At 36.2% G+C, this 27,951-nt stretch overlaps 1 protein-coding gene across 4 annotated transcripts in view; it reads right to left on the reverse strand.

The window, feature by feature from the left end:
- LOC117164114 (cysteine-rich secretory protein 2) overlaps positions 1 to 27,951 on the reverse strand; it is a 98,260-nt gene that overhangs the window by 27,370 nt on the left and 42,939 nt on the right. For all 4 annotated transcript variants that reach the window (XM_076627972.1, XM_076627971.1, XM_076627973.1 and 1 more), the window contains 2 exons: positions 26,100 to 26,153; positions 2,313 to 2,410 (listed from right to left, as the gene is read on the reverse strand). In XM_076627972.1, coding sequence (XP_076484087.1) covers positions 2,313 to 2,394 — 82 coding nt within the window. In that variant the 5' untranslated portion in view covers positions 2,395 to 2,410; positions 26,100 to 26,153. The remainder of the gene's footprint in view (positions 1 to 2,312; positions 2,411 to 26,099; positions 26,154 to 27,951) is intronic.

Here is a 27,951-nt window from a genome sequence, read left to right on the forward strand (position 1 = left end):
AGAATGATTTCAATGGGTGTGGAATTTGTGAAAATCGGCGTGAATTCCCTTTTTGTTTTTATAGTAAGCAATGTATTTGTTTCGTTGTAGTCGTTACATGCTTCGATAAAATTGGAAAAGAACAAATTCCAATTGGTGTGGAATTTTCCAAATGCATTGTGAATTCTCTTTGTTTCCTTTTTGTAGAGTTTCATAGCAGATATAATTGCATTTTATTTCACCACACCCACTGTATGTTTCGAAATTTTCGATACACACTCCTCTCTCATTCGCAACTTTTCAGATTACTAAACCATTGACTTCCAACGTTGCGCTAACGCAACATTTCACTCGCAATTTTTGTCAGCAAATTCACGGTATTGAACTTTGCCATTTCAGGTTGCAATAACAAAAGTAAGTTTCAAACATTTCCGTAGTATTTTTTTATTATTATTTTTTCTTCCACCTAGATTGCACAATGTCTTGAAATTTGAAGAAATTGAAATATTTATAACATTAGGATAAATCAATCTTTTTTAAATAATGGAAATAATCTTTTTCTTTTTTCGTAGATCTGCGTGCAATGTCTAGTATCGTAATGTTCATATTTCGGCAAAATAGTATATATGTAATTGTATTTACGTTTATCAATAACGTTGCGTCTGCGAAACTATGGGATTAGTAGATAAAGTTCGAAATATAGAGGAAAATGTGAGTGGGCAATCGAATATTTTCTGACAATTTCTTTTCGTTATATTAAAATTAAATTACTTCATACACTAAAACTTTAAAGATTCTTTACCATTGGCACTATTCGCGAGAGCTGCGTTGGAAATTGCCACTTGAAAGCCACTTCAACTATGAAAAATAAAGAGAGGAGTTCATTCGACTTTGCTTTCGAAAGGCAAACTGAAGTTCCGGTGGTGAAGTGAAACGACTATTCCATTGTGAATGTGATCACAAAAAATAGCACTATAGAATATTTAGCACAGACTAGAAAAGAAAAGAAAACTGCCTCTGTACCACAGCCTTGTGTAACTTTCGAGTATAATCAAAATATGGGACACTTTATGATGTAAAAAGTGGTGATGGTCTCTGTTTATAAATTTGGTTAAGCGCGTTATTATAAATTCATGGAAAGTACATGAACTCGCACATACTAAAAAGATGTCGTAGCTAGAGTTTCCATCATATTTAGCTACGACCTTAAGGACATTCTGAGGATCTTCAAATTGGAAATGAACAATCTAACTTAAAAATTAGTGAAAAGGAAAGAACAAATTATGGCTGTCCTACAAAAAATGCTTTATCCATAAAAATACGTTATGCTCGTACAGGGAATGCTACAACAGTTGGTACTTGAGCAAAAAGAAGATGTAAATCGTGCAGAAGTATAGCTATTTATAAATGCCGAAACTATAATACGCATCTCCACGCAAAATGTTTGGAACAGTTCCGATCTTCAAACTAATAGTAGGAATATATACCTTAAAAGGCGAAAGCTGCATAAACGTAAAGTTTCGTTACACAAAAACTAGCGATTCGAAATTTATTTTGATAGCATTTATATTATTTCTTGTACATTTGTATAAATAATAAATAGCTATATGTATAAAACTTGCCTTATCTCACTAATTGGTCTTCAATGGGCTAATAAACAAATCCACCATGTAGTAGAAACAAATTACTATATGTGTATTACGCAATGTGGAGAATTTATTACTAACAACCGAACATTTGATTTTAAACTGCATTTTACCTTCTACAGATTTTTACTTCATATTTCTACGAAGAAAACTATGTGCCTCACTCTACACAATCCACCAGAAAATTCGTAACATTTTTCATTCTTCTGTAGACTTCTTTGCCTTGTGTAAATCTGACTCACAGATGGCAAAATTCTCCGAGTAACTTCGCTCGCAGACTTACCATTGTGCGCGGAGCTTTGTTTATACCAACTTTATATCAGTACTTTTTTCGTGACCCTAAAATTAGGGATGATGAAGTTGAGAGTTTCTGTAACAGGTGTGCATAATGAATGCGGGTGCAACTTTCGAAAAACTCATTCTATCTGGCCCATGAAAAGCAGTGAAAAGAGAAACCCATGACAAAAATTTGAACAACTTGACTTTGTTCTTTTTTTCCTTTATATTAAATGCTCCATGTGTCCTATATCCCTTGTATTCTAGAAATTTCAAGAAAAATATAGCGGCAAAATTCATGGAGATATTGGGTTTGATCGATCGATAACGATTCGCGCGTGAGAAGAGTTTCTTGACAGAGAAAAGCTAGAAAGAAGAATCGAAGAGATTGAAATAAATGTGACTACTTACTCGGCTTGCTACGATGCGTCTTCCGTGGCACAGCCGCTGGCAGCGCCAGAGCTATTAGAACGATAATCCACAGCCACCTCATAATTTCCGATTACGATCTGCAACATACCAAGCAACACCTTATTCAAGAGCAAAGATCGTTAATAGCTTTGAAGTTTGAAAGAAGCTTGTATCTTTTCTGGCAGACTAATGGTAGTTTCATGAAAATTTTTCAAACTTAATATTTAATATTATAATAATATTAATTCAATATTATTTTATGGAAATTTATAGACTGGCTCGAGTGAAGCATTCGATACACTTCGATATTTGTCATCGTGTAATTTCTACATCGATACCTTGTATCTGTTTGCGCGCTTTAATAGTAATGGCTAACAGCATGTAAATTAACTGCTCAAAAACTTACAAAAATTACATCGCTATATATTTATTCACAATGCATGAACTAAATAGTAGACCTTCTAATTAAATTACACGTAATCTCTTCCGTTTTTGACGAAGGAAATTTATTCGCGAAATTGAACAAATCGTTCAAAGAAATTTATTTGACAAATTATAAAACTAAATTGTACTTCTTTCCAATTTATATCTCTAAATAGTACTTTGAATTTTCTCGGAGCTTTCGTTTCAAGTCGGTTGTATCACCGCGAGTGAGCTTATATTTTCGCAGGCGGCGAAGTGTTCATTAAAGAAAGCCTCTTACCGGGCTTCTTATCTCCGCCCTTTTCGCGACGAAACGACACGGGCCTTGCTCGTATGCGCTTCAAATAGCCGAGCGTACGTGCGCGAAAACGGAATGACGTGCAGAATGAAGAGCGAGGCAGTCGGCCAGAAAAGAGCAGAAAATGAAAATAAGTGATCCAAAGACGACGCGACGTCAGGATAGAGAAAAGGGATTTACACGCGAGATTCTTTTACCTGTTTCCCTGTGTGATATCTTCTTTCAATGATCCCGTATATTTTACGTAAATAACCGTAAATAAGCTGGAACAAAGCACATTTCATTTCGACTCTCTAGAACGAAGCTACGTGACCCAAAAGTTAAACTGTATCTATCTACTTTCTGTATTTAAAGAAGTTCTACGATTGTCTTCTTTTTAAAAGAAACCTGCTGTATAATATATCATCTTGTATAAAATTGAAGATCTCAGGAAAAAGATACGATAAATACATTTTTATCGAGTTTCAAATCTTCAACGGAGCAATTCGACGTCCACGACTCTCATAATACCAGAGAAAAAGATGGAAGATGAGTTCTATGATTGCAAATTTTATCTTCTGCTTGTTGCAAAAAAAAGACGATTTTAATACTCGCCCCAAACAACGGCGAAAATTTTCAAATGCTAACGTGACAATAAAAGTGAAAAAGAGAAGATTCTATCAACATCGGGAAATAAAATTTCACTTGCTACTCGTGTTAAAATCTACATTGATCGCGGTGAATCGGCCGTGTAGCCGAGCTTTTCACGGGCGAACGCGCTTCTCATTAATCACGATTCTCCGCATCAGCGGGAAATTTCATTATTTCTCCGGAGGCGAACGCGTCCAATGCTGTGACAGCGTCGATGTCTGCCACACTGTATCAAACGCACAAACGAAGACAGATTGTGTTGCCACTCGTCAAAATCGCCCAGAGCGCGAACACCGGCCAAAATCGAGGATTAACGCTGGCCTTTTTTTTTGTTTTGCGCGAGCGAACAGCTCGACTACCTACCCGGAAAATCAGTCATCAGGTTATGAGCATCGAGCTGTGTCGACGGGACGCTCGTGGTCAGTAGCGTTGAACGAGTTGTTAACTGAATTTGGTTAATGGATTAAAAACGTAATGCCGAAGCTCTCTTAAAATTTATTAATCTAGTACAAGTCTTTATTACCATAAAACACTTTTTTTTTGTTGGAAAATTTTGTTCGTAATTTTGTACTTCAAACATATACAATGTCTATAAAAAGTACATCGTTGTATTTATCATAATATTTACATACTAGATAATTAATTCCGGATATATTCATAGCATTTAATAATACTTCCACGTAACTACCAACAATTCGATACGATAAAAAATGAAATGTATAATCTGGTAAAAAATGTTTCTCATTTATATCGTATTTATTTAAAAAATTGCTGATTTCTAATTTATCCGAGATCCGAACAAATGAAACGTGTTGAGTTTCAGAAATTCTTGATCGTCAGAGAGATCACTCTTTCCATCAAACCAAATCCTCTCAGTTATCATACCCATATCTCCATTATTCCCGCGTCCCTGAAACCAGCCGCTGGTATCAAACTCTTTATCCGTGCTTTACATTCACCTGTCCCAATACACCTATATAACGATATCTCGAACATTATACGCCCGTTTATTCAGCAAACTGGCGTAGAAATCGTGCATACCGAAGGAACGAAAAAAAAAGAGGTTGAAATTCTGCCAAATACCAAGCGCTTAAGGTATCGTTACATATTCGGGGCAACTATCGATGTAGGGAATCGAGTCGATACCTGAGCAAATGGTTCATGAGTCCGTATCGTGTCTCGATTTCAGGCCCGAGTGATCAGAAAGCCGATAGAAAAAGGCGAAAAAGGGCGAGGAGTAAGAGCTGCGTATCTGCTCTATATCTTAAACCACTTTGCATTTGCTCTATACGGGGTACCATCGTCTTTCCGGATGGCTGAAAAGGGTGAATTCCGCCGGAGAAAATGAAAACGGAAGGTATAAAAGCGTCTGCACACGGTCCATAGAACGGGGGCGCTAGAGAACGAAAAATATCTTTGACGTTCGATCTTGAGGACTTTGCGCCTGGTGACATTGTTGCAGATACTCCACTATCTTAGATGCGCGCACGCGAGAGACTGGTGACTTAGTAAAAGAGATGTTAATGTGGTGGTTTATGACGTAGACGTAAGAGCAGAATAAAGTTAAATTCAGTAAAACAGAATTTAAGATTAAGTTCTAAATTATATTATAGACATATCATAGGCGTGAGAGAAAGATATAGTTAGATTCGAATTAGAATACCGAGTGGTCTTTCGAGAGGAGAAATTTCACAATAACAGAAATCGTGGTGCAACGTTCCAACGATCAACGTCATTAGCACGTGTTAAAATCTAAAAGGAGTGTTAAAGTTTCAAAAATTCAACGATCTATTTCCTTATTTACTTTTCGCAACGTGTGAAAAGTGATTATTATTTCAAAACAAGTTGGAGTTCTAACGACTACTTTCGAAGGTTTCGGTGAGTAAGAAGCAGAAGTTTTAGAGTTGGGAACTCTATCTGTCTTCCTATGCGAAATTGGAAGATTAGAGGACCCGTGGTTGTATAGTTTTGAATTAGAGAGAGAGTTACGGAGTTCAAGATTGCAAGGTTCGGAGTTTTAGGGTTTTGGTTTATAGAGTTTCGAGTTGTGAATTCGGAAGTATAGAATAGAAGATGTAAATTTATCGTAGATGAAGGACATTAATTTCAGAGAACACTAATATTCTTTTCTTACCATGTTTTATCTGTTTCTTAATCGGAATTTTTTCCGTTTTATTTATATTTATTCTTAATATCGACACATTTGTAGTATCGAATTAACTATAATTGTTAGTGCTTGAAAAGACAAGTTATTGTTATTCGTATTATTATTATAAGCGCCTACATTCAATATTTTGAAAATGAATTATTTAATAAGCAAAATTTTCAAGAACATTAATTGATGAAAATTAAACAGTCGAATAAAATATAAGACAATTTTAAAGTACGTTGGCTTGATATTATTCATAAACAATCATCGTGTGTTTTACATTAAACTAATCATACATAACGATGTAATTGATAATGGAAATTAATATAGTTGATAATGAAATTAATATGTAAATGATAATAATAGAGGGAGCAAAGTGAATAAGATTTATTGAACGCTACACGAATACGTGATGTATCTGCTTCATTTTATCAGAGAAACTAGATGTTGCGTCATATCGAATTTCAGTAGTAAAGCTAGGATACGCTGAGCCATGTCTGACCATAACTAATGTTAACTACTAAAACTATTATAACGTATCGTCGTATTATAACGTTTAAGTTTGGATTGGATAAGAAATAAATTTTTATGTAAGAGGTTAACGAAAAGTAAGTATATATAACAATTGTACATTTTCGTTAACATTTCTTGGAAAATTTAAAATATGTCGAAAAATAATTTTTGGAATAATCTTTATTTAATCAGTTACTAATACATTGTTATTCAAGCTATTGCTTAACAATCTTTTTATTGCTTAAAACTCTTTATCGATAATTTTATTTAGCTGAATGTTTAAGATATATTTTAACGATTAAGTAAACTCCTAATTATAAAGTATATTATAAACTTAATTATTGCTTTTACTTTATTAAACGTACAAATTTAAATGTTTCAATATGAAAATTTGCGCAATATTTATTTGTTTATTTATCATTCGATACATGAAACGTGTGACACGTATAGATTGCAACAAAACCGTTTAGTGTGACGAGTTATTGATCATTAAAATATTTGCGAAACACCGTGTTGACATGCTTCAATAATGCAACAACGCATAAACCAATCATATACGTTAATAATGAAACGTCCAGGTCGTAGAAGTTGTAAACGTCGATCAACAAGTACTTATCTTCACTAATTAATGAGCTTCAAATCTCTAGATTCAAACCTCCGATCGAAGCAAACATTTGTAAGTAAGCAATCATGCTCTGATTATACCATATGTAGCTACGTTATGTAAGTTGTGTCAACCATTATTTAAATCAAACTTAATTAAAAATAGGTAAAATTAAATCATTTCATAATTAAATAAAAAATGATTAAAATATAGTTTCCAAGTATTCAAGCGTGCTTACCTCCGTGTTATTCGTATTAAGAAAAATCAACCTAATTTAGCTGGTAACGAGAAAGACTTTCAATTTTGACAGTTACAGCGGAATGGTCAAACGACACGAGTCGGTAGCAACATATACACGATAGGGTACGTTGCTGGTCGTTATCAGCAGAATTCCAGCATCATTTGCGAAATTAAATGCAAACATTCACGAACTCTACACAGAAATTTTGAGCGAGCGGTATTTTGCTCGTTTTTGTTCGGCAAGCTGTAGATGGATTCTGTGTGCGATATGAGTGCTTGAATTTATTACTACTTAAGCAAATTGTAAAATTATACGTTTCTTCCAGCTAGAAACACATAAATATCTCGTAAACAACTTTTATACTGATGCAATATTATAACTGGTAATATAACTTAACAAATACAGCTAAATAGAGATCTAGTTTTTTCTGCAATTAACTTGCGAAAGAAGAGCAAAACAAAGCTCTAATTTATTACGAAAAGAAATTCTACGAATACAAATGTATAATTTCAACATTCGGAACTGGTAAATAGATTGGGCATGAGAATAAATCTATCCTAATTTGAGGAATTTCAATCACCTTCCTATCTAGAATCATTCCTCATAAAACTTCACAGAACTTCAGAATTTCAACGAATTTACATATTCCCAACGTGTATAAGTTACCAGTGATCCACGATACGTTTTCATTAAGTGGAGAGAAATGCCCTTTACCTCGATATCGAACTAAAGCGAAAAAAAAGGTTGAACTGAAACGAAGTTACTGTAATTGTCGAGTTTCTGTAATCGAGTATAGCAATGAAACTTTTCGACCCAGTTTTAACCTATCCAAGGTCTTAAATTTAACAGCACATTCGAAGAGTTAGAAAGAGCCATCAAACCAAGGTAATGACATTCTGAACGAACAGAGGCACTAGCTTACCCTTTAACTATACATATTATAGAACATCTGTACTAAAACTTAAATTTAAATAATATCAAAGCAATTTCACCCTGAAGCAATCGCAATCTTTAACAGCTGTTTTAAGGTCTATTACGTATTTTAAACTTTTTGCACATTATTTGAAACATTAATTTTAACAACGAATCCGCCGGTTTAATCCTTATGCGCATGTAGTTAAACCGCGGTTATCAATCAATCACTTAACAAGTAACAGTCAGAACAGTAAGTTTCTAACAGCCAAGCCAGTCCGTTGTTTAATCAATCAGGATCGGCATTACTAAGAAACAATCAGACTTCGACGTTAAACCATTAAATCCATGTTTCTCGTAATAAATTGGTTTCAGCTGCAAACAATTTCTAGATTGGCTGATTACTTCAGATTAGGGCGAAACTATGCCCATTCATCGCCAATTTCTTTAAATGTAAAAGGGAATCTCATATTCATTGATAACTCACTGTAACGAGGTAATCGAAACAGTCCGTTCATCTCGTATCGCCCTTTTAACAGAGAACATTGAGAAGATGTAGGAAAAAAGGAGAGATACTCCGTCTGGAGAGGAAGACGAGTTGAAGGAGTAGAAGGAAAATCCCTGAGGAAATCCGGCTTCGTCAAAGAAACCCGGTAACATCTATTAAGACCTTTGTCGCATGACTCGCATTTTTATAACCGAATCGACGTGGTTGAAACCCGATTTCATCCCCCGTTGGCTTTTGTCAGACAAAGGGATTGAGATTGCTCGACGATGCACATTATAACAATATTCGTGTACCGTAGAGATTCTAAGGAAAGATACGAATTCTAAGGAATGATCTTTGTCATTGAGGAACTTTATAAAATGGTCGATTTTACAAATACCTAAAATCGCTCTATCAATTCTTCTTTCTTTCGACCAATCGTAAAATTACAAGTATTCGTCAATATACCTGCATATTTTCGAAAGTTGCTTAATCGTAAAAGAGCTTAATCTTTGTCCATCCTTATAACTCTGAGTACGTTTTCAACTTAACGTATAAAAGGAAAAAATTGCTCCCCAATTCTCAAGAACGTCGAAGCGAAAGAGAAGAAAGATGTCTGAGAGAAGTACGAGCGAAACCGGCCATAAGACTCAGAGTTAACGAGGAATAACGAAAGAGACCAAGACGCAGGTTTCCCCTCGAGTGTACCCGGAAATCGGAGCATCGGAACTTTTTCCAACGTCGCGTACCGCTAAAATATCGGTCAAATAACATTTCTCCCTCATTCCCGTTACCTTTCAACAAACGACCATTAATTCGCGGGGAGAGGCTGCTTCCAATTCGTTCGAGGAGAGAACCTCCTATTTCCCGATACTGACCCTTCTCTCCACCCCCTCGTTTAAAAACCCTCTTCTCGCTTCCGCAACTTCAAAATCCGCCTGATCCAACTGTCTGTTTCCTCTCTCTCTCTCTCTCTCTCTGTTTCCGTCCAAGCGGCGAATTCATGTCGCTGCAGACGATTGAACGAATACCATGCGACCGCTATGAATTCGTAGAGGGGCGAAGGCGAAGGGATGATAGCGAGACCGGGGGTTGAACTCAACGACCGCTTTACATCATCCGGAATACTGCTTCAGGCCAGTCCGAATGGTTATAGAAGCCCAGCTGTTTGATTTCTTTTGATTTACTCCGAAACTAGAAGGTAGAGTAATCTTTCGTGTTTTCGTGGGTTCGGTACGAAGGCGATGAGCGTTGTATATTGGTATATAGATGACTTTTTTGGAACCTTCCCTCGGATGTGTTTTCCCAAATAAACCTGTTTTCTAGAGAGCTTGTTTTTTTTATTGGTATAGTAGTTTTGAGGGGTAAAATGTTGTAGAATATGGCTAAGTCGTGAAATCGGTAGATTGTTGCCCGTTGGAAATTATATATTATTGCCTGTTAAAAGTACCGATATACTATTTGGATTAACATTTCGAAACTCACATGCCGTTACAGTACAAGTCCATAGACTAGCCAGTTATAGAACTAAAATATAAGAAGTATTGTACAGCCGCCTTGAAAAAGTGTTTGACAAAATCTGCCATTATGGATTAGTACTAACACGTAAAATTCACTTTCTACCATTATATTATAATCTTCTAAAATCTTACTAAATCTTCTAAGAACTTATTGATCGAACCTTCTATGTAAAAATCAAGGATATTCTCAGGCATTAAGCAGATCAGAGGTGTACTCGGACTAATTTTATACATCCTCTTTACGGTTGATATTACGAGCAGTTAATAGATTCTTGAAGATTGATTGTATAAAAGAAAGTTTAAAGTAAACGCCAATAAATATAAACACATAACGTTCACCTTAACGTAAAGTGAAACGTCAAAAGACTAATCAAAAGACAAATAATACCAAGGTTTTCCGAACGAAGACAGTGAAATATTTGGGACTACATTTAGGCTCTAAATCGACGTGAAAGGAGCACATTATCGCAATAGTTTGGCGATATACAAAAAAACCGATTACAAAGGAGAGAAATGGCATGGATGATTGGCAAAAGATCGAAGCTTAGTACGGAAAATAAATTACAGTTCTATAAAAGTATAATAAAGCCAATCGGGGCGTACGATATACTACTATGAGGAATGATGGCGAAGAGCCATATGACCAAACTTGCAGTTCAACTCAATTATGTCACGTTCAATCGTTAGTGCTTCATGGTTTGTTAGGAACGAAGAAATAAGAAATAAGGATAATGTCGTCACGGTAAAGGAGAAAATAATCAAGGCACTCGGCAATATTATATAATTAAAAAGGCATAAGAACGCACGTTAATCCATTAGCCAATAATACATCCGATCGATATATCCCACGTAGGCTTAAAAGAATACACCTTACAGCCCTAATAAACAAGTAAACATCTGCAAATAACCCACATAAATTGATCTTAATGAGAATGACGTTATCTCAATGGAGACATCGTCGTTGTGGTATTTTGCCACATTTAGAACAATTTGGCTAATGTCTACTGACAAATTGCAAGGTATACAAGAGATACATAAAAGAGGACAAAAATTTAAATTAACTGGCGGCACTTAAGGTGAATTAGAAATTTCTCTGTTTCATTTTATACAGTACAGGCGCACACAGCTGGCTGTTTCTATTTTTAATCCTTACATTATATTTCTTTTTCCTTTTTTTTTACTGCCATAAATCCTTTTTTTACGTCGTTGCATTCTTCTTCTTATTTCTGGAACTTTTTCTCCGCGTCTCCTTACACCTTTTTATTGTTGAAATTCTCTTGTCGGTGATCTTGCGTAGCTTTTCATTGGCGAAATCCCTTTTCCGTGCCCAGCATTATTTTTTATTGCCCGTCTCCCCTTCTCGCTGGGATCCCCTGTTGCTAGAATCTCTGTCTGGTATCCTGCGGCGGAATTGCTTGACCGAATGTGAAAACTTTTTGAGTTAGGACCTGGCCATATCGCAGATGTTTGTATTAGCTCTCATAAATTCTGTATAAATATCTTAACTCCCAGAACAATATCCTTTTCAAAATGAAACTTCCAACTTGCCTTCCATTCCAGTATTCCATTAAAGTTTGAACTACACAATTATTTAAATTACGGACAGGTTCGTACTATTAATAATCGTGCAAACTTAAATTTCAAGATCACTATTGCTTATAATGAATGAAAATGTAACTCAAAGCAAATTTCATTAGCACCACCGCAACTTTCTTCTCTGTAATTTAAAACTTTTCAAACGAAGAAATTATCAATTCGATATAAAAGGTCAGACATTACTTAAAATTATGAAACTCTTTTCATGAAACAGAAGCGTGACTGGACCAAGAACATATTGGAAAACATAGCAAATAAAATTACAAATAATTTTAAATTTCAGTAGTAACTGAAATTTTAAACATTGTATTTTACATAAACATATGGCCATTACCGACGAATTTTCATAAATGTTAGGCGAAATAGAAATTTCCCATAAACAAGCAGTGAAATATAACTTCATTTTATTCGCGTGGTATGAAAGATTAAGTATAATTACTATGAAAGATGTATCATTCCACGATCATTTCGCCTCGTCAACTTCTTCTTCAGCAAGACATTTCATGGAATTATTGTACAGAAGAAACACGAACGTACCACGACTTTTGCTCACAGTTCCTCGACTTTCTGGGATAGACGAAAACGCAGTCAAGTTTCTTCTTCAGAGATTTATGTGTTGTCCCGAACTACGATACGAGCGTGCTCATTCTCGTCCGGTCTTTCAACTACTGTTACGTGGAATGAATTATGACGCGATACTTCAGACACAAGCGTGATCGTTCGATATAGTTTGAATTCAATTTTATGCCTCGATGTAACTTTAGTACTAATAGAAATGTATACGTGCAAAGGAGAATGAGAGATAAAGGAAGCTTAATACAACGAAAAAGCAAAAGAGATTTCGATATATACATATATTTATAAAGCTTCTCACGATTAAAATAGAAAAACGGTATTGGAGAAATTCAAAGGACAAATGGCTCGTAAACTGCAACCCTTTCCTTCTTTAATCCACAGAAACCGCGTCATAAATTCGACTTTACTTTACTGGTCGTAGCACTTCGAATCACGCCATAAATGTTTATAAGAGAGCTTAAATTTTCCAACGAGCACACTTTATGTAATTCTTACGTAAAATTAGCGTAAGTTCGAAACTAAAGCGATGTTTTACGATCAGTGTAGTTTTATAGCAATTCGCTGACGCGAACTGTAATCGACCGGGTGCTTTTTTGTTCGCAAAAATGGCGATCAGTCGTGAACGGTGATATTTTCTGACAGCGAGGTGTGTTCTTTCGAAACAGCAACTGTGTCGAATGATTTATTGCCGGAGTGAAACACGTCAAAGAAAATCCGTGGAGATTTAGTATTTCGATTTAATGTGATCGAATGCTTTTATCGAAGTTGTTTTTGGTGTATCTTTCGAAATGATCGAAGTTTCCCGATGAATATTTCACTTAACAGAGGATTGGATAAGGAATCGATTTTATATAGGTATGGAGAAGATTCCAATGCTGTGAAGAATGAATTACGCAAACGATACTCAGCTTTTCTCTGCAATATGTAGAAATAAAAAAAAATGTCATATAAATATAGACGTATAAATGCTTTTATAGAAAATACAAGAAAATACAAAACGGCAATAAACTGATTTTTTCCTAAATTATGAGAAAAATACGAGATGACTGTGGACTGCCAATTTCATTATGCAACGTGAAAACGAGTATCAGGATGACAGATTCGTCTGATGTAATATATTATTATGTAAGTTAATGGTCGGTCTCGATTCACAACATTGTTACAGCGCTCGTAGGATTTTCTGGGCCCTACATTTTTATTCCTGTGAATGTAGAGGAACAGCAAAGGATATCTATCGACGTTCGATGGAATAACCATCCACCGTGGGCACAGTCGAGCAAATATTCCTAGAAATGATCCCTTGTTATGCAAACACGCATGAAGAATAATCCGGTGGAATAAGCCCTGCTGGATTGTTAGACGCGACAATAATGGTGTCTGAATAGTAGAAAAAATAGAGATGCCGGGAATATGATTCGAAGGAACGTAAAATAATTCGATACATTTGTACGTTCTCGTTCTTGTCCACTTTTGTCACGTTTCAGTCGATAAGCTGTAATTAAAAGTAAAAAGAGCAAAAACCCAATCTGCGCGATAACTAACGTTGCCCGCGAAATTTTGCAATAGAAAGTGAGAAATATATCTCAAATAAATATATCAAACTGCAATAAAATCGCAGTAAATTATCCGAAACAATGCATTCTCGCGTGTTAAAGGCCTTTGATCAGAGTCCAAATAAGCAAAAACAACAGGATATATCGTTATCTATGATACGACCCCCGGAAACAACGTATAACGGATTTATGTGGCCCATACTGCTGGTCGCAATGATAACGCTGTCAAAATTCATCGTTTTCTCGCGACGCGAGATAACGCGTCGTGTCCGGCTTTCAGGAAACCGTGGATGGGATTCGACTGTCACGAAACGCGCAATTACCCAGCTTCTATACAGGGTAAACAGCGTGTAACTTTCAAATAGAACATAGCAGTTAGACCGATGTTATGTTTCTGTGAAAATGTTGCATTCGCTACAGCGATTTCGCGTAGTTGTTTCGCTATTAAAATTAGATCCGAGACCGACGCATATTACTCTTGGCGGAAGAGACATATGTTGTTATTCTGTATGTTTGTTATAATTTTTCAACTCTGTATACCTTGAATTATTTCATTTTTACATTTCTAACGCTATAAAAGGAATTATAGATGCTAGAACGTTCTCCTGCTAGAACAAGACATAAACATTAAATGCAACTAAACATAAACAAGAGTGGTTTTTGTTATGAGTCTTTTAATTGCCAAAGCCCAAGATATAAAAGAGCGTGTTTTGGGCCAGCGAGGAATTCCCAAGAAATTTGTAGATAACTCCGTTGACGATGCGAAAAATTCACCGATGAAACAAGCATCCGAGAGTTCCAGTCAAACGCGTTTCTGTGCAAACGAAGGAGACGAACACATTTATCCCTTAGAGACTCTGGGGATCGTTTCAGATTCGCGGCGTGCGAGCAATTCGTGGCGTCGGCATCGCACACGCGCTCTCGTGTTTCTTCCGTTTCCATGTATGTATGCATGAGCTGGGACGCGGCGAGCGAGGATTTTATAAGGGATTTTATTCATTCCGAGCGAATTCCTCGCGGTAAAGGGTGGCCTGCAAGCCGACACCGAGCTGTTTCATTCACATTTTAACACGAACCGCTAAAAGTATTCCCTTTAGCGAACCTCTCGTTCTCGTTTTCTCTCCTCCTTTGCCTCTGTGAGGAAGACGAGATGGACTAATCGTAACGTGTTAGCCGTTTTCGGAGAGTTTCGTTTTACGAATTATTCGTGAATTATTGTTATCGGACAAAACGGTTTTTAATATTTTAACAAAACTTCGAGCAGAACGTTGAAATAAGAAATCACGCATATTAATCGTTTCATATCGTCCACAAACTTAAGAAACGTCTTAATGACAGAAAAATAGAATTATGCAAAAGACTCGAAGAAAGAAGCAGAATAAATTGCACAGTATATAACATGAACCTACTCTGGAAATAACGAAATACCAAAAGAAAAGCAAGCAATTTTGCAAATTTTGCCAATTATACCGTCATTTGTTTCTCCAATTGGCAGTCGTTTCGTTCGTTGCATCGACTGTTGAAACAGTGGAAACGTTCAGGACGCTACAATATACGGAAGAACACTGCAGGCGAATCTTTTTTTCATATTGAAACAGTCACGTTCCTCTGCGAAGGTATTATTACAACCGACATGCCACTGTCTGCAGCACAGCCTCGTCGCTCCTCTCCTGCAATTTGCTATTCAACCTGGAGCCCCCTGTTTGCCGAATAGTTTGTCGAATACGTGTACGTCCGCGCCTGCAGTCTGATTGGCTGTATGCGCAATTGCATCAGAGCCTGGTGCTCTTCGCCGAAGACGCATCACAAACTAGTTCCCACACGTAAACCGCCGTTTCGCGATTTCCTTTTGACCGAGATGAGGAGAGGATTACTCCATGAGAGAGGTATTAACGTAGAAGCGAGTGGTATTGCGAGTGGCAATTGTGGCTCATGACGATTTGCATAGCAAGATCGTTAACGCCATTCCTAGTCCAGAGACGTATTAATTTAAGGATTATATAGATATGCTTAATTTAATTGCTTAGGGAAGAATGGCTGTGCCGTCGATTGTAAGAGTGACACGATACTTTGATACTCGATGTATTATTAAGTAATTCGTTGTCGATGTGATATCGAGTACACTACCATATATGGTCGATATACCGATATCGTTATATTATCTGGCTTTGCTTTACAATATACGAATTTTCCCATTTTTTTGTACGACTAATATAATTTATTGGAATAGATTACTACTGTAAGCTCACGTTAGGAAAGATGTGACTTTTAGAACGTTGCACCTTAGGTGATTCAAATACCCCTACCTTATCCCCTTAAATCATCCTTACCCGCGAAAAAAATCTGCTTATGATCGCCATCAAAGACTTCCACGCGTAAACACCAACCCATCACAAAATAAACGAACCTCTGTCTCGGTCCTTGGAGATTTCTACGCCTTGCTTCTCCCTTTAACGGTACTGCACACGACGGAACTACAAAGGCGACAGGCAAAACTCGTTAAGTCAACGCAACGGTCTCAACCATCGGTTTCGCCGTGTAACGACAGTAAACCCGCGACTGTATTAGCCAAAACGACGTCGATAAACATTTGTAGATAGAGTTATATTTCAACGACAACGAGTAAACCAGAAGGGGTAGAACGAGTGGGAAAACGTCTTTACCCAGTTCCTAGGCGGCAGTATCGATTGTGCAACTTGGCTGGGAACTACTTTAAAAGTTTCCACCGCGGTACTCTTTCGTTCCTGGAGACTCTCAACGCTCGACTCTTCGTACCTGTACTCTCGGACTGGTCCCTTTTACGCGATTACACCCCCGTTCGTCGCGATTCTCACCAACTCGAACCACCACCAACACCGAATCAGAGTTGCGGAGATCGCAATTCGCTTTGGATTCTTTTCGATTTCTTAATGGAGACTCGAGTTCATTTCGATATAGAGGAGAGTCGTATAGTACCGACCGCCATAAAGTTTGTTGTTATATCTTTGCTAGAGTGGGTAAAAATAAAAATTTAAAGGATGAGTTTATAATATACTTACGGAATTTTATAGAAGGAAGGAAATTAATTTTGTGCAATTCAATAATAAGAATTAACAATTTCCAACAGTAAAAACGTTGTAATTGGTTAGAAAAGAAAAGGCCAATTACTTAATTGGTAGATTTTTTGGTCTAAATTATTAATAACGTTGAAAAAGGGCATTTAGACGTTAGAGTACACATTTCTATTCAAATTTTATTTTTACATAAATCACACGTAAAATAATTAATATTTTCTTGGTCTATGCATTCGAGGTTTGCCCAGTCTTCATATTCGTCGTTCTTGGGATATTAAAAGCCTTGGTCTATCTCTCGGTAATTTTATTCTCAAATAGTAACTTTACAGCTACATTTGTGTTCTTTTTTCTGCATTGGAATTTCTTCCGCGACATTTTTCTGTGGAAAAGGTAGAATGAAGATTAAATGAATATTCGTTAACTTTAGTTACCAATGGATTGAGCTTGCAGATAAAAAAAATTTGGTCTATAATAGTCGACGGCCAATTGATTGTTACTGAGCGATAAACACGTAGAAACGTTTTGGATTACAGTGTATATAATTTACAAAGAAAGTTACAAAACTGGAGCTTGTAATTATACAGCTACTTAATAGATTAAATATGGAAAAATATCATTTACTTACTTGACAAACAAATTATCAGCTCTAGAAAATAACTTTTAACACTTGCAATACCGACATATACGTTTAACGTGTTGGAACAGCGAAAACAATATATCTTCGAAATAGATTACGCGTAAATTGTTATATTTATTTGATTATTTTTATAAAAGTGGCAATATCTGGTGAAAAAGCCGGAACTAATTTTGGTCGGTACTGGACAACTCTCCCTTATGTATAGTATGTATACGTAATTTTTATAGAGATAAATTCAAAATTTAAAAAACTGGAAAGAATAAAAGCATTTCTGTACAGCGTATGGTGAATAAATAAAATGTTTAACAAATAAATAAATATTTTTGTGTACATAGTATCGATAAATATCGAACATCAGAAAATGTCAAAAAGTACTACGTTCCCGTTCCCTCCTGCCATTCTTTGTGTCATTTCATCACTAGTTTGTGTCATTTTATACACAAACTAGTTTTAAGATAAATATTTTTATTTGTTTATTTTATTTATTTATTTACTTACGGGATAAACCGTTTGACATAACAGATTAACGTAGGATACAAAAAAAATAAAGAAAAAAATAGAAAAGAGAAGATGCATATGTACGAAAAAGAAAAAGAATGAGAATAGACATGTAAGAAATAATGAGACAGAGACACGGTATAAAAATGTAAAAAAAGCTTACGATACAACATTTCATAGTGTTAAATATACTATAGATTGACCGAAAATATCTCTGCTCGTGTGACAAGAATTTACGTGATTGACTATGCGATTTATGCAATTATAGTAACCGTACAATGTGCGATGTTGTGTATGAAACAATAAATGACTTTTTAAGCTTCTTAACACTGATACATTGAGGAAGAGTAACAGTATGATATCCAAACAATCGACAATACCTTTAGCTATTTCACTAATGAAAATTATATCAGACATAATTGTTCTCCTGCTCAGTGTCGGAAGATTTAAACTATTCAGGACATTATCATAATTGTGAGAATCAAACGGCATCTGATATTCGCTACTTTTGACGTCCAGCCTTAAGAATTTGTGCTGAACATTCTCCATATTATGACTGTGAGACATACAATTTTAAAAATTTTTTACAATAAATTAACAACATTATTATACCAATATTATTATTAAAACGTTAATTGTCCATAATTATTTGTTTTATGAGGCATATGAGAAGTATTTCTTATACAGTACGTCCAGGATTCTCTCTTATTCAATTCAAGCTAAGAACCTTGAAACTCCTGAAATACGCTGCAAATATCGTCCACAGAATATCAAGAATATAAAGAGCCTCGGCTTACGATGTTTTCCTCCAGCCATACTTTATCAGATATTCAGAAAAGAACTCCAAAGACCAAACAGAACGCAGTTCATTTAAAACACTGTCGGCTTCACGATCCTCTCCGTAACAATAAATTTAAACCTCCTTACCAAGGGAATGTCGCGTAACTTACAGAACAATGCCAGACCTCTTCCACAAATTTCACATACATCCTTCTCCGTAGAAACCACTGAAACTTAAACTGCCCTGCACTTCCAATACTCCATACGTTACTTAACTACGAATATCCGTGCACCTTATTCTCCTTTATTTTCGAGTCACATGTCGCAGCAGTTCTCAGTATTGAATCCCTTATGCATTACTTCATTTGTATTTTACTTCCCTTTTTAGAGATTTTTCTTAGATCGTCTTATCGTATCAACGTATCATCTCATCCATCATATTCTTCTAATTTATCTTCGACAGAATTCTGAGTTCTTCTTAGACATTTAGATCGTTACATTCATATGTAATTAATATTCTTGTGATACACTGGCAAAAATAGTATTTATATTTCCGGACGGGAAAATAACATATGGCACAAATTTGAAAAATTTTATTGAATAGAACACAGAAATACAAAAGCATATTTCATTAACTTAACAATTAGTTTTTAGGATATGGTTCTTAAGTGTTATACAACCCTGAAGTGAAAATAAATACTTTTTCCTGGAAAATTAGAAATATGGAATTCGGAGGAATCAAATGATAGCAGATGCTGCAGAAAAACAAAAAGTTGCTCGCATTTAACGAATATGTTAATGTTTTGTACAGTTCCTACGTTTTTTACAACTACCGTCATTCTTCTTGATAACGACTTAAATAGCTTTTAGATTCTTTTTTGTGTTATTTTTTCACACTCTCCGACGATACAGTTTCTCGAGTTATTTACATTCTGAAATCACCGTCTGTTTACATAATCTGCTCTCGCGAGCTCACCCTAACAATTTTCTATTATTCGGCTGACCTTTCTGGCTATAAAACTTCTATCTTTCCCTCGAGAAATATTTCTGCACCGACCTGTACAATGTAACGACGACATTATCCTATTGGAGTACGAAGTTTTCATCAGATCAATTGACCAAGTCAATCTACCTTATACTATTCATTTTTTTTCAATTAACAAATGCCCATAAGAAGCAGGGACTGAACTTTGCGGGAAAGCAGTTAAAATGATTTAAAGGATGGAGGAGTGTTATTTTCAACGATGGAAAAATGGTTAATTTAGATGGCCCAGATAGGTAGAAGTATTATTATCGTGATTTACAGACGAAAACGAAATCCGCGATGAATTGGTGGAAGTGGGACGAGAAACGAAAATCGTATTTATTAACGGAAAATGGATAGTATGAAATAGATTGACTTTATCAACTGACAGATACAAGCACACACAGTGCACAGGTCGGTGAAGAAGTACTTTTTTGAGAAAATGATGGAAGTTTTATAATGGGCAGAAAATTCACCCGACCTAAATATAATAGAAAATTGTTGGGATGAGCTCGCAAGAGCAGTTTGTGAAAATAGACGGCAATTACACGATGTAAATGACTCGTGAAACTGCATTGTCGGAGAATGATAAAAAGCAAAACAAAAAGAATGGAGAAGCTATTTAAATTATAACGAAACAGAATGAAAGCAATTGTAAGAAATAAAGGAAACTACACGAAATATTAACATAACAATATCTTTGGCAAATGTGGGTAAATTTTCATTTTCCTGCCGCATGCGTTGCCATTTCGTCGCACTGGATTCATATTAATTTTCACTTCAGAACTATACGCACAGTGGTACATTAAAAACTAGTTATCGAGTTAATGAAAAATATTTTTGTATGTTTATTTGCTATTTGATGAAATTTTCCGAATTTATACCGTGTTATCTTTCCATACGGAAGTGTATACTTCAATTACTTCAAAGAAAGATGTTCAGAAAGCTTTCAGGATGACCTAATACATCTTTATCTACTTATTATCAAATATCTATCGAGGGCAATGTAGCTAATCTGTTCATAATCTGTTTGAAGAATCTTTTCATAAATATACAAATCCTAATCTTCTTATAAGCACAAATAAATTCAATTCGTAAAAATGTATAAACTCGTTAGTCGTTACTGCAATTCTCGCAAACCACAGCACTCGCGGATGTATTACATTTCCACCGCGAGTCAGGATTAATTTCTGCAACACCCCCGCGCAGCGTCGATTCTCGCGACGTAATTCAGCAAGTTACACGTTCAGTTGTCCCCGCGCGAACTTAATATTTTCTGCATTGTCGAGTGTAATTCCTAAGACGATACCACGCGCATTTCACCATTTTCGTATCTCTGTCGCGCTATAATTCTCTGTTCGTCGCGCTTTCAGCGCCAGCCAAGCGTAATACGTCACCCCCATTTACGACGGTGTGGCGAACATCTTCAGGATTCGAGACTTGTATATGCAACTTATGTGCAACAGTGGTTTCGCATGCGTGCACCTTGGGAACATCATTTAAGCGGAAGCATCCCCGTCGACAGAACTTCTCGCGCGCCTTAAAGTTTTACCGTGGACGAAGCGCGATCTAATAAGTTGAGCGAGACCCAGATTGCTTACTCTCTTTCCCTGTTGCGCCTAACTTTGTGCCAACGTTAGACTTCCATAATTTCTAGATCTCCAGTTACAGTTTGAATTTTGCATTTCGTTTATTTGCAAGAGTTGCTGAAAAGCTCCAATCGAGTGGTACAAGTGACGAAGCGTTCAATTAGGGAAAATTGTAGGCGGTGAAATGATCCGAGAAAGTGAGTTTCAATTTTGGATTTCGTTCACTCGTAGGATTTTTTCTAGTTTTTTAATTATAGAATATACAGATGCAAATATCTCTTAAACTACACGTTATTCGAAGACGTATTTCAGACAAAACTTGTTCTGTTTGAAGGGGCACATCTTACGATACCCAGCAGATTTGTTTAGGTGGAGGCGTTTCCGAAATCTCAAGGTGATTTTGTTTTCCTAAATGGAGCTATATATCTCTTTATACACTGTTCAACATAGTTTTTAATTCTCTACAAAAAGATATTATATTAAGGTACCTGTATCTGGAAATGCTTAGTCTAAAATATATTTCAAGATTAATTAAGGGCGAGGAAAACAAACAAAAACATCGCGTTATCTTTTCTTGCCCTTCGTACGATAAATTTTACTAGATTAAAGTTGAAATATCTTTTAAACTAATCATTTTTTATCCCAAGCACCTTGGTAGTTTCTTATAGAGAGTTAAAAAATTCATCGAATGATATATATAGTTTATGAAATATATAGTTTAGCAGATATTCGTGTAGATCGATTAAAATGGAACATCCTGTATGTGATAAAATCTTCAACTTGGAAAAACTGTAAGCGTGAAATTATAAAATATCGAGAAAATAAGATTGAATTTCGTTTATTCGTAATAGATCCAATTGGAGAGTAGAAACAATAAAGTTTTTAATTTGAGAAATCTCTGATGCATTCTGATTCGATTTACAAATTCTCGCACAGTTTCGCACCATTTCACAGAATTGGTGATGCGTTTGAACGATACGATTCCGTCGAAGATGTTTAGTATTTTATCACGCTACTCTTTCCCTTTTTCTCCCTCCCTTTTTCTGTTTCTACGAGAAACCTTTGCCTGTCACAGTATTTAATTTGCCCTTCCTTTTGTAAAGTTCGTCGCCCTGTTCGCGGAATTTGCATATAACTTGCCGTGTCGCAATGTCGGCGTCGTTCGCGAGGAAAATTCAGGAGTCAAAATTCGCCTCACGTATCAGTGGCGCAAGTAAAAGTTGCATTTTTTAATCTTCAGCCGCGCTAACGTGACCGTGCTTCATCCTCGAGATATCGCCGTCTTCTCTTCACCGACCAATTCTAAACTTTCCACCGCGTAATTTTATAAATAAACGAGCTGCGAGTTACTTACGCTATTTTTCGTTTACATTGCTCTCGGGATATCTGGCTTGGCCAAAGTCGGACAGTAAACAAAAGACATTAGAAAGTAACAGCAGTCAGAAAAAAAGAGATCATTTTAGATTAAAATACTCTAGTATGCACTATTTCATTCGTGTTTTATTTCTCTCTGCGTTTACCTATGTTTTATCTTTTAAATAAAGATGTATCACGTAAGCTGTTGCGAAATAATCCAACCGAACGAAGAAAAACAAAAATAACGATAGAGCTTTAGCTTTCTGCAGTTTCAAAGTCATGAACAGAACGCGCTTTTTTCAACGCGCTAAATTTGCATTCAAATCAGAACAGATAAAGAACTACAAGACGATGCTAACAACATTTATCGTTAAAAGGAAAATCCATCTCGAAAGCCGGTCGTTAATCCGGTCATCGAAATTGAGAATTTTCAATTTCGCTCGCATCGTCTCGCCGAAACCTTTCCTCAATCAATATCGATATTCCCATATTTTCCACTCTTTTTTATTTTCCTCTGTAAAAGTTCTTAACGCAGGAATCCTATGAAACCATACGAAGCGCGTTTCAAACAGAATTCAGCCATATATCTGCGCATGCGAAACTAGATACGAGCGCAAAGGTGATCCTAATGAAATGGCCAGCGGAACAATATTAAAAAGCAAGAAAAGGGGAAGAAGATATATTTTAGCAGAATATTTTCATTTAACCGTCGGTAAACGTTGAACGTTCGGGTGCAGCTTTGAATGCCATTTCACCGGTGATATTTAACACGATCCCTCTTTGTGAAGCTCATCGCTCGCGCAATTTCCATATAAACGCAGTTCACAGCGAGATAGTTTAAACACGAATGCAAATGCATTTTCATTGCCTTCTCACAATGATCGGCGTTTTTTTTTTTCGTCTTTACGCACTCGTGATCACAGCGAACTGATACCCCATAAAAAACATCTTGCTATGCCCAAATGAAGAGAAATATGAAGCTAGGTATTATAGATGGGAAATATCTACGGCCAGTTAGACAATGGACATACTTGGTCACTGAATCAGGATCGTGCGCATTTCGATCCTTTTAATTTTCTTAACAGGTTGACGCCGGCGCCGATATTCATAATTTTCTTTGTGAGACGGTGCCCGAATACACGGTCTGCTTCGTGGGGTGGCGCAGCGTCAGATTAGACTGTTCGACACGACCGCAATTTTTCAACTTTCACCTCAATTTATAGCAAAATTACAAAAGCTATACGATTCCTGTTGGGTTCAATGAATTCCGTGGACTTCAACTAATACATTGATATACAATAGTTTGGCAATATCAATTTACATGTATCTATAAATGTTAAATAAAGGTGACGGGACCAACTGCGACCCTAATTTTGTACTTTTTTCGATTTTTCTCAAAAAGTAGGGGTCTGACGCGAGTTCTGACCATCACACGCAATTCTGTGAACATTTTTCTATAAAAGACGTTCATAGCGCGAATCAAGAAATTTTTCAATTCCGTAGAGGAAAAAAAAAATAGTCATGCGTATTTGTCGGAGAACGACGGCGCGCGTAAGCAACATGCACGACGAAAATAGTGTTAGGTTACGTTAAATTTTTAAAATGGACTTACAAAAGGCCAGTATGTATGTTAGCTACTTCCAAAAATCACAGCTGTGTTGTAATGTCGAAATAAAATAATATAAACCTATTTTGTACTACCTATTTTGTGAAATACATGTGTGACCCATCGCGTTGCACGCCGTCTCACGGAACAAACTCGAGTGACCCATCGGTAGTGCACGCCACCTTACGGGACAGACACGTGTGAACCGCCGATGGTGCACGCCGGCGTTAACGTGTTAATTATAACACGAATAGCGTATTGTTCTTAATTGATCAAATTATTACTGCATAGGCCGATCGACATTTCTAAGAAATTGAAGTTTTCAACTTAAAATGTACTTTTCCATCGCAATACTCCATCTATCCACGATTATCGTACGCAACGAGGGACAAACGATGTTGCTCTGCAAAGTCATGAATACCATTCAGAATCGATTTACGAGGAGCATCGATCATTCGGTTGTGAACGCGATTTTCCCCGCGCGTTGACAGCGAAACTTTATTACGCGGCATATTTCGTCTCCATAAACTATTGAATATAAGCGTGTGCACCGTACGAACGGTAATATTTCCTTCCTTACCGTTCACGTGCTTGCAGCCTGTCAAGGATTTGTGCAAAATACGGATATTTGCAGAATAAGATAAATTTCAAAAAGAGTTTTGAGTTTTTAAGAAATATCTTGGAAGTTATATTTGTAGTGTGTTATATTATATGTATTCTATTTTATTATATCGTATATTAATTTTATATAGAGAAACGAGAAAGATAGCAAAATATTTTAGCGACAAATTGAAATTGTTTAAAAGAATCGTTGTTCACAAGAGTTCTGCAATAAAAATGTATTGGATATTTTAAACGGAACTTTCGATTGCGAGAAATATCGAATTGGTATTTGCACATAGAAGAAAAATTATGAATGAGGAATAATTTTATTCTATTCTATTAATAAACAAGACTGAATTTAAATAAATTTCTTATACATGTTTTTAATTTTACTTTCTTCCTTTTTTTATTATCATCAGTATTGTTTGTGCATTTTCTTTTAAATTATCTTTCGACGTACCGTCTCTTATTTTTACAAGCAATTTTATAACCTACTAAACCTCAAAGAACTTCAACTTTGGTAATTCATTGACATTTACGACGAAATGCGTGTTATGTAAATTATACGTGTAAAAAATAGAATCGTGCAACACAAGAAGTTAAATATTTTAATTTTATTTTACTTGACATTCAGTGTTTGAATTGATGATTTCTTTATAGTGTCTTACGCACACAAGCTTAAACACATATTATTCGCATAAAGGTTTAAACTGCGAAAATTTTCAAATCGACCTAATATTTTTTACCATTTTATCTACCAAACAAGTAAAAAATCCATCCATTATATTCAATTTATCTTCCGCAGGAAAATCACTCTTCTTTGCCTATCGCTATCTAATATCGTTCCACGCAAGAAGCAAATGGTAGACGACGGAAGAAAAACAGGCCAACGATTCCGAGTCGTGCAACGCATCTAAAACGCTTTCAGGGGCAATCTATCGCGACGTGGGTGGAACGCGCTTTAATCTCCTGCACTGTACGCCGTAGAATGAACGGTTCCCGGTTATTGACGAGTAAACAGTGAAATAAACGAATCCCATAGTAGCGTAAAATATTCTCGATTAACGAGAGGGACTGACACAACTCCAATTTCGCGACGTTCGTTGTCGAAAATTACTAGCGTAAAAAACGCAACTTACCAGGAATCAGTGGCGCAATTCGTTTCCTTTTGCTCTTCCAAACACGGGAAAAAACTGAAACAGAGAAAAGGAGAAGCGAGTGAATTATATGCGATCGATTCTGCAACATGCTTCGTTGATGATATCACTTTCTGTGCGTTTAAATCAAATATTAATAACGATATTAATATAAAAATATTAATAACGTAAATTCGTCAACATTTTTTCAGAGAGCTATATTGAACGTTATTACTTTTATGAGGAGTGTCTTAAGCGCTACTGCTCTAAAGACATGTGTTGTTTAACTCTTTCGTGTCGATATTTCTTTTAATTGGCTCAAATTTGAAAAAAATATAGGCGATTCATAATTAAACTCCAATGGGTCTCGATGATGTCAGAAAAATTGTAATAGTTCAGCAATTTTTCTAAATGTTCCCCTGGATAATATCTGTCCTTGGATCGTATTGTCAATACTCTTAAAAGGTGAGGTGGTATGGTGATAGATGCGTAAAGAACTACTCTTGGTGTTTTTAACGAACAATAGTTTAATTAGAACTAATCAACAATCAGAGTTAACAATTAAAAATTAACAATTACACTTAACAGACAACAGGTAACAACTAACAAATAACGATAGACACCGAGAGATCATTCGACGCGTTGCTATGCAAATAGTACCGAGGAGTTACACATTTAATGGCGTAAGGCAGACTGCCTGCCCTTTTGTTTCGGATCGCGCAGATTCTTCCCTTCGTAGCCCATCGATATCCCCCACTAGCGTGCATTCATTAGATGTGCCGCCAGTGCTGGCACGTGTATGCTCTTCCGAGAATTCGGCGGAAAGAGTGTGAAGATATCGATGGTACATTGGGCACGTCGGTGTTGCGCTTTGGCGGCGTCGCGCTTTGCATCCGGAGCCGTTGAAAAGTTCCGTGGCCCGTGCCGCCACAAAGGATTGAGTCCCGTATTTTTTATATTTATCAGGCGTTAAAAAAACAACAGGTGTGCTGCCTTTTTAAAGACTCTTATATTTATAATATCTAGAGTAGAATAGTTTCTTACCATGTAAAAGTTGTAAAATAGAAGCGGTACAAAAATTGTATCACCGTATTTAAAAGAATTTAAAAAATAGGTAACCTAAAAATTGATAATAAACGGCTTTAGAAAATGTCGAGCTCATGCGATGCAACGAAATCAAACGCAGAAAATTATTAATTACACATACGGAATTCCAAAAGATTGATGGTGATGAATGGCATTAATCGCTTTGTGTTACTCACCGATCCATTCGCGAGCGAATACGCAAACACACGTATTATCTATTGATGTTCGGATGCGCTCGTATGCGACTCGGCAGACGGAAGTTCTGTACGGGCTACGAAGTTGATGTAATTAATTAGCGGAGCAATTACGAGGCGTAATGAAGCCGCGCGAACAAATCGGAAGCACGCGAGGCACCATCGAACAATTGCTATATTCCGGTGTTAACGAAGATCACGTATTTTTTTCGACAGAGAATAGTACTATTCTTCGGTTACGAATTTGTCGTTCGTCGCAAAATTGTAATTTGTAGTTGGAGTTAAAGATCATCATTTTAAATATAATTAGTTTCGCTTTGTCTAATTATGTTTAGATAACGTTCACTACTCACATATCCGTATGTGATCCTTTAAGATTACTTTAAATTTAAGTTCAAGCTCTGAAACGAATACTAAAGTACGAAACGAACGCTTCAATCATTTATCGTTTAGTATACTGCTCCATGAAAGAGCACTTTACCCAAATCCATTCCAGCGTTTGCGAACCGTTATTTGTGCCAGTTTATCAACGCCGCAAGAACTAAGAAGCGCGTGAAGTATGAACGAACCTATCT

The sequence above is a fragment of the Bombus vancouverensis genome, chromosome 3 (genome assembly GCF_051014615.1).
Source record: "Bombus vancouverensis nearcticus chromosome 3, iyBomVanc1_principal, whole genome shotgun sequence".
In the NCBI taxonomy this organism is placed as follows: domain Eukaryota; kingdom Metazoa; phylum Arthropoda; class Insecta; order Hymenoptera; family Apidae; genus Bombus; species Bombus vancouverensis.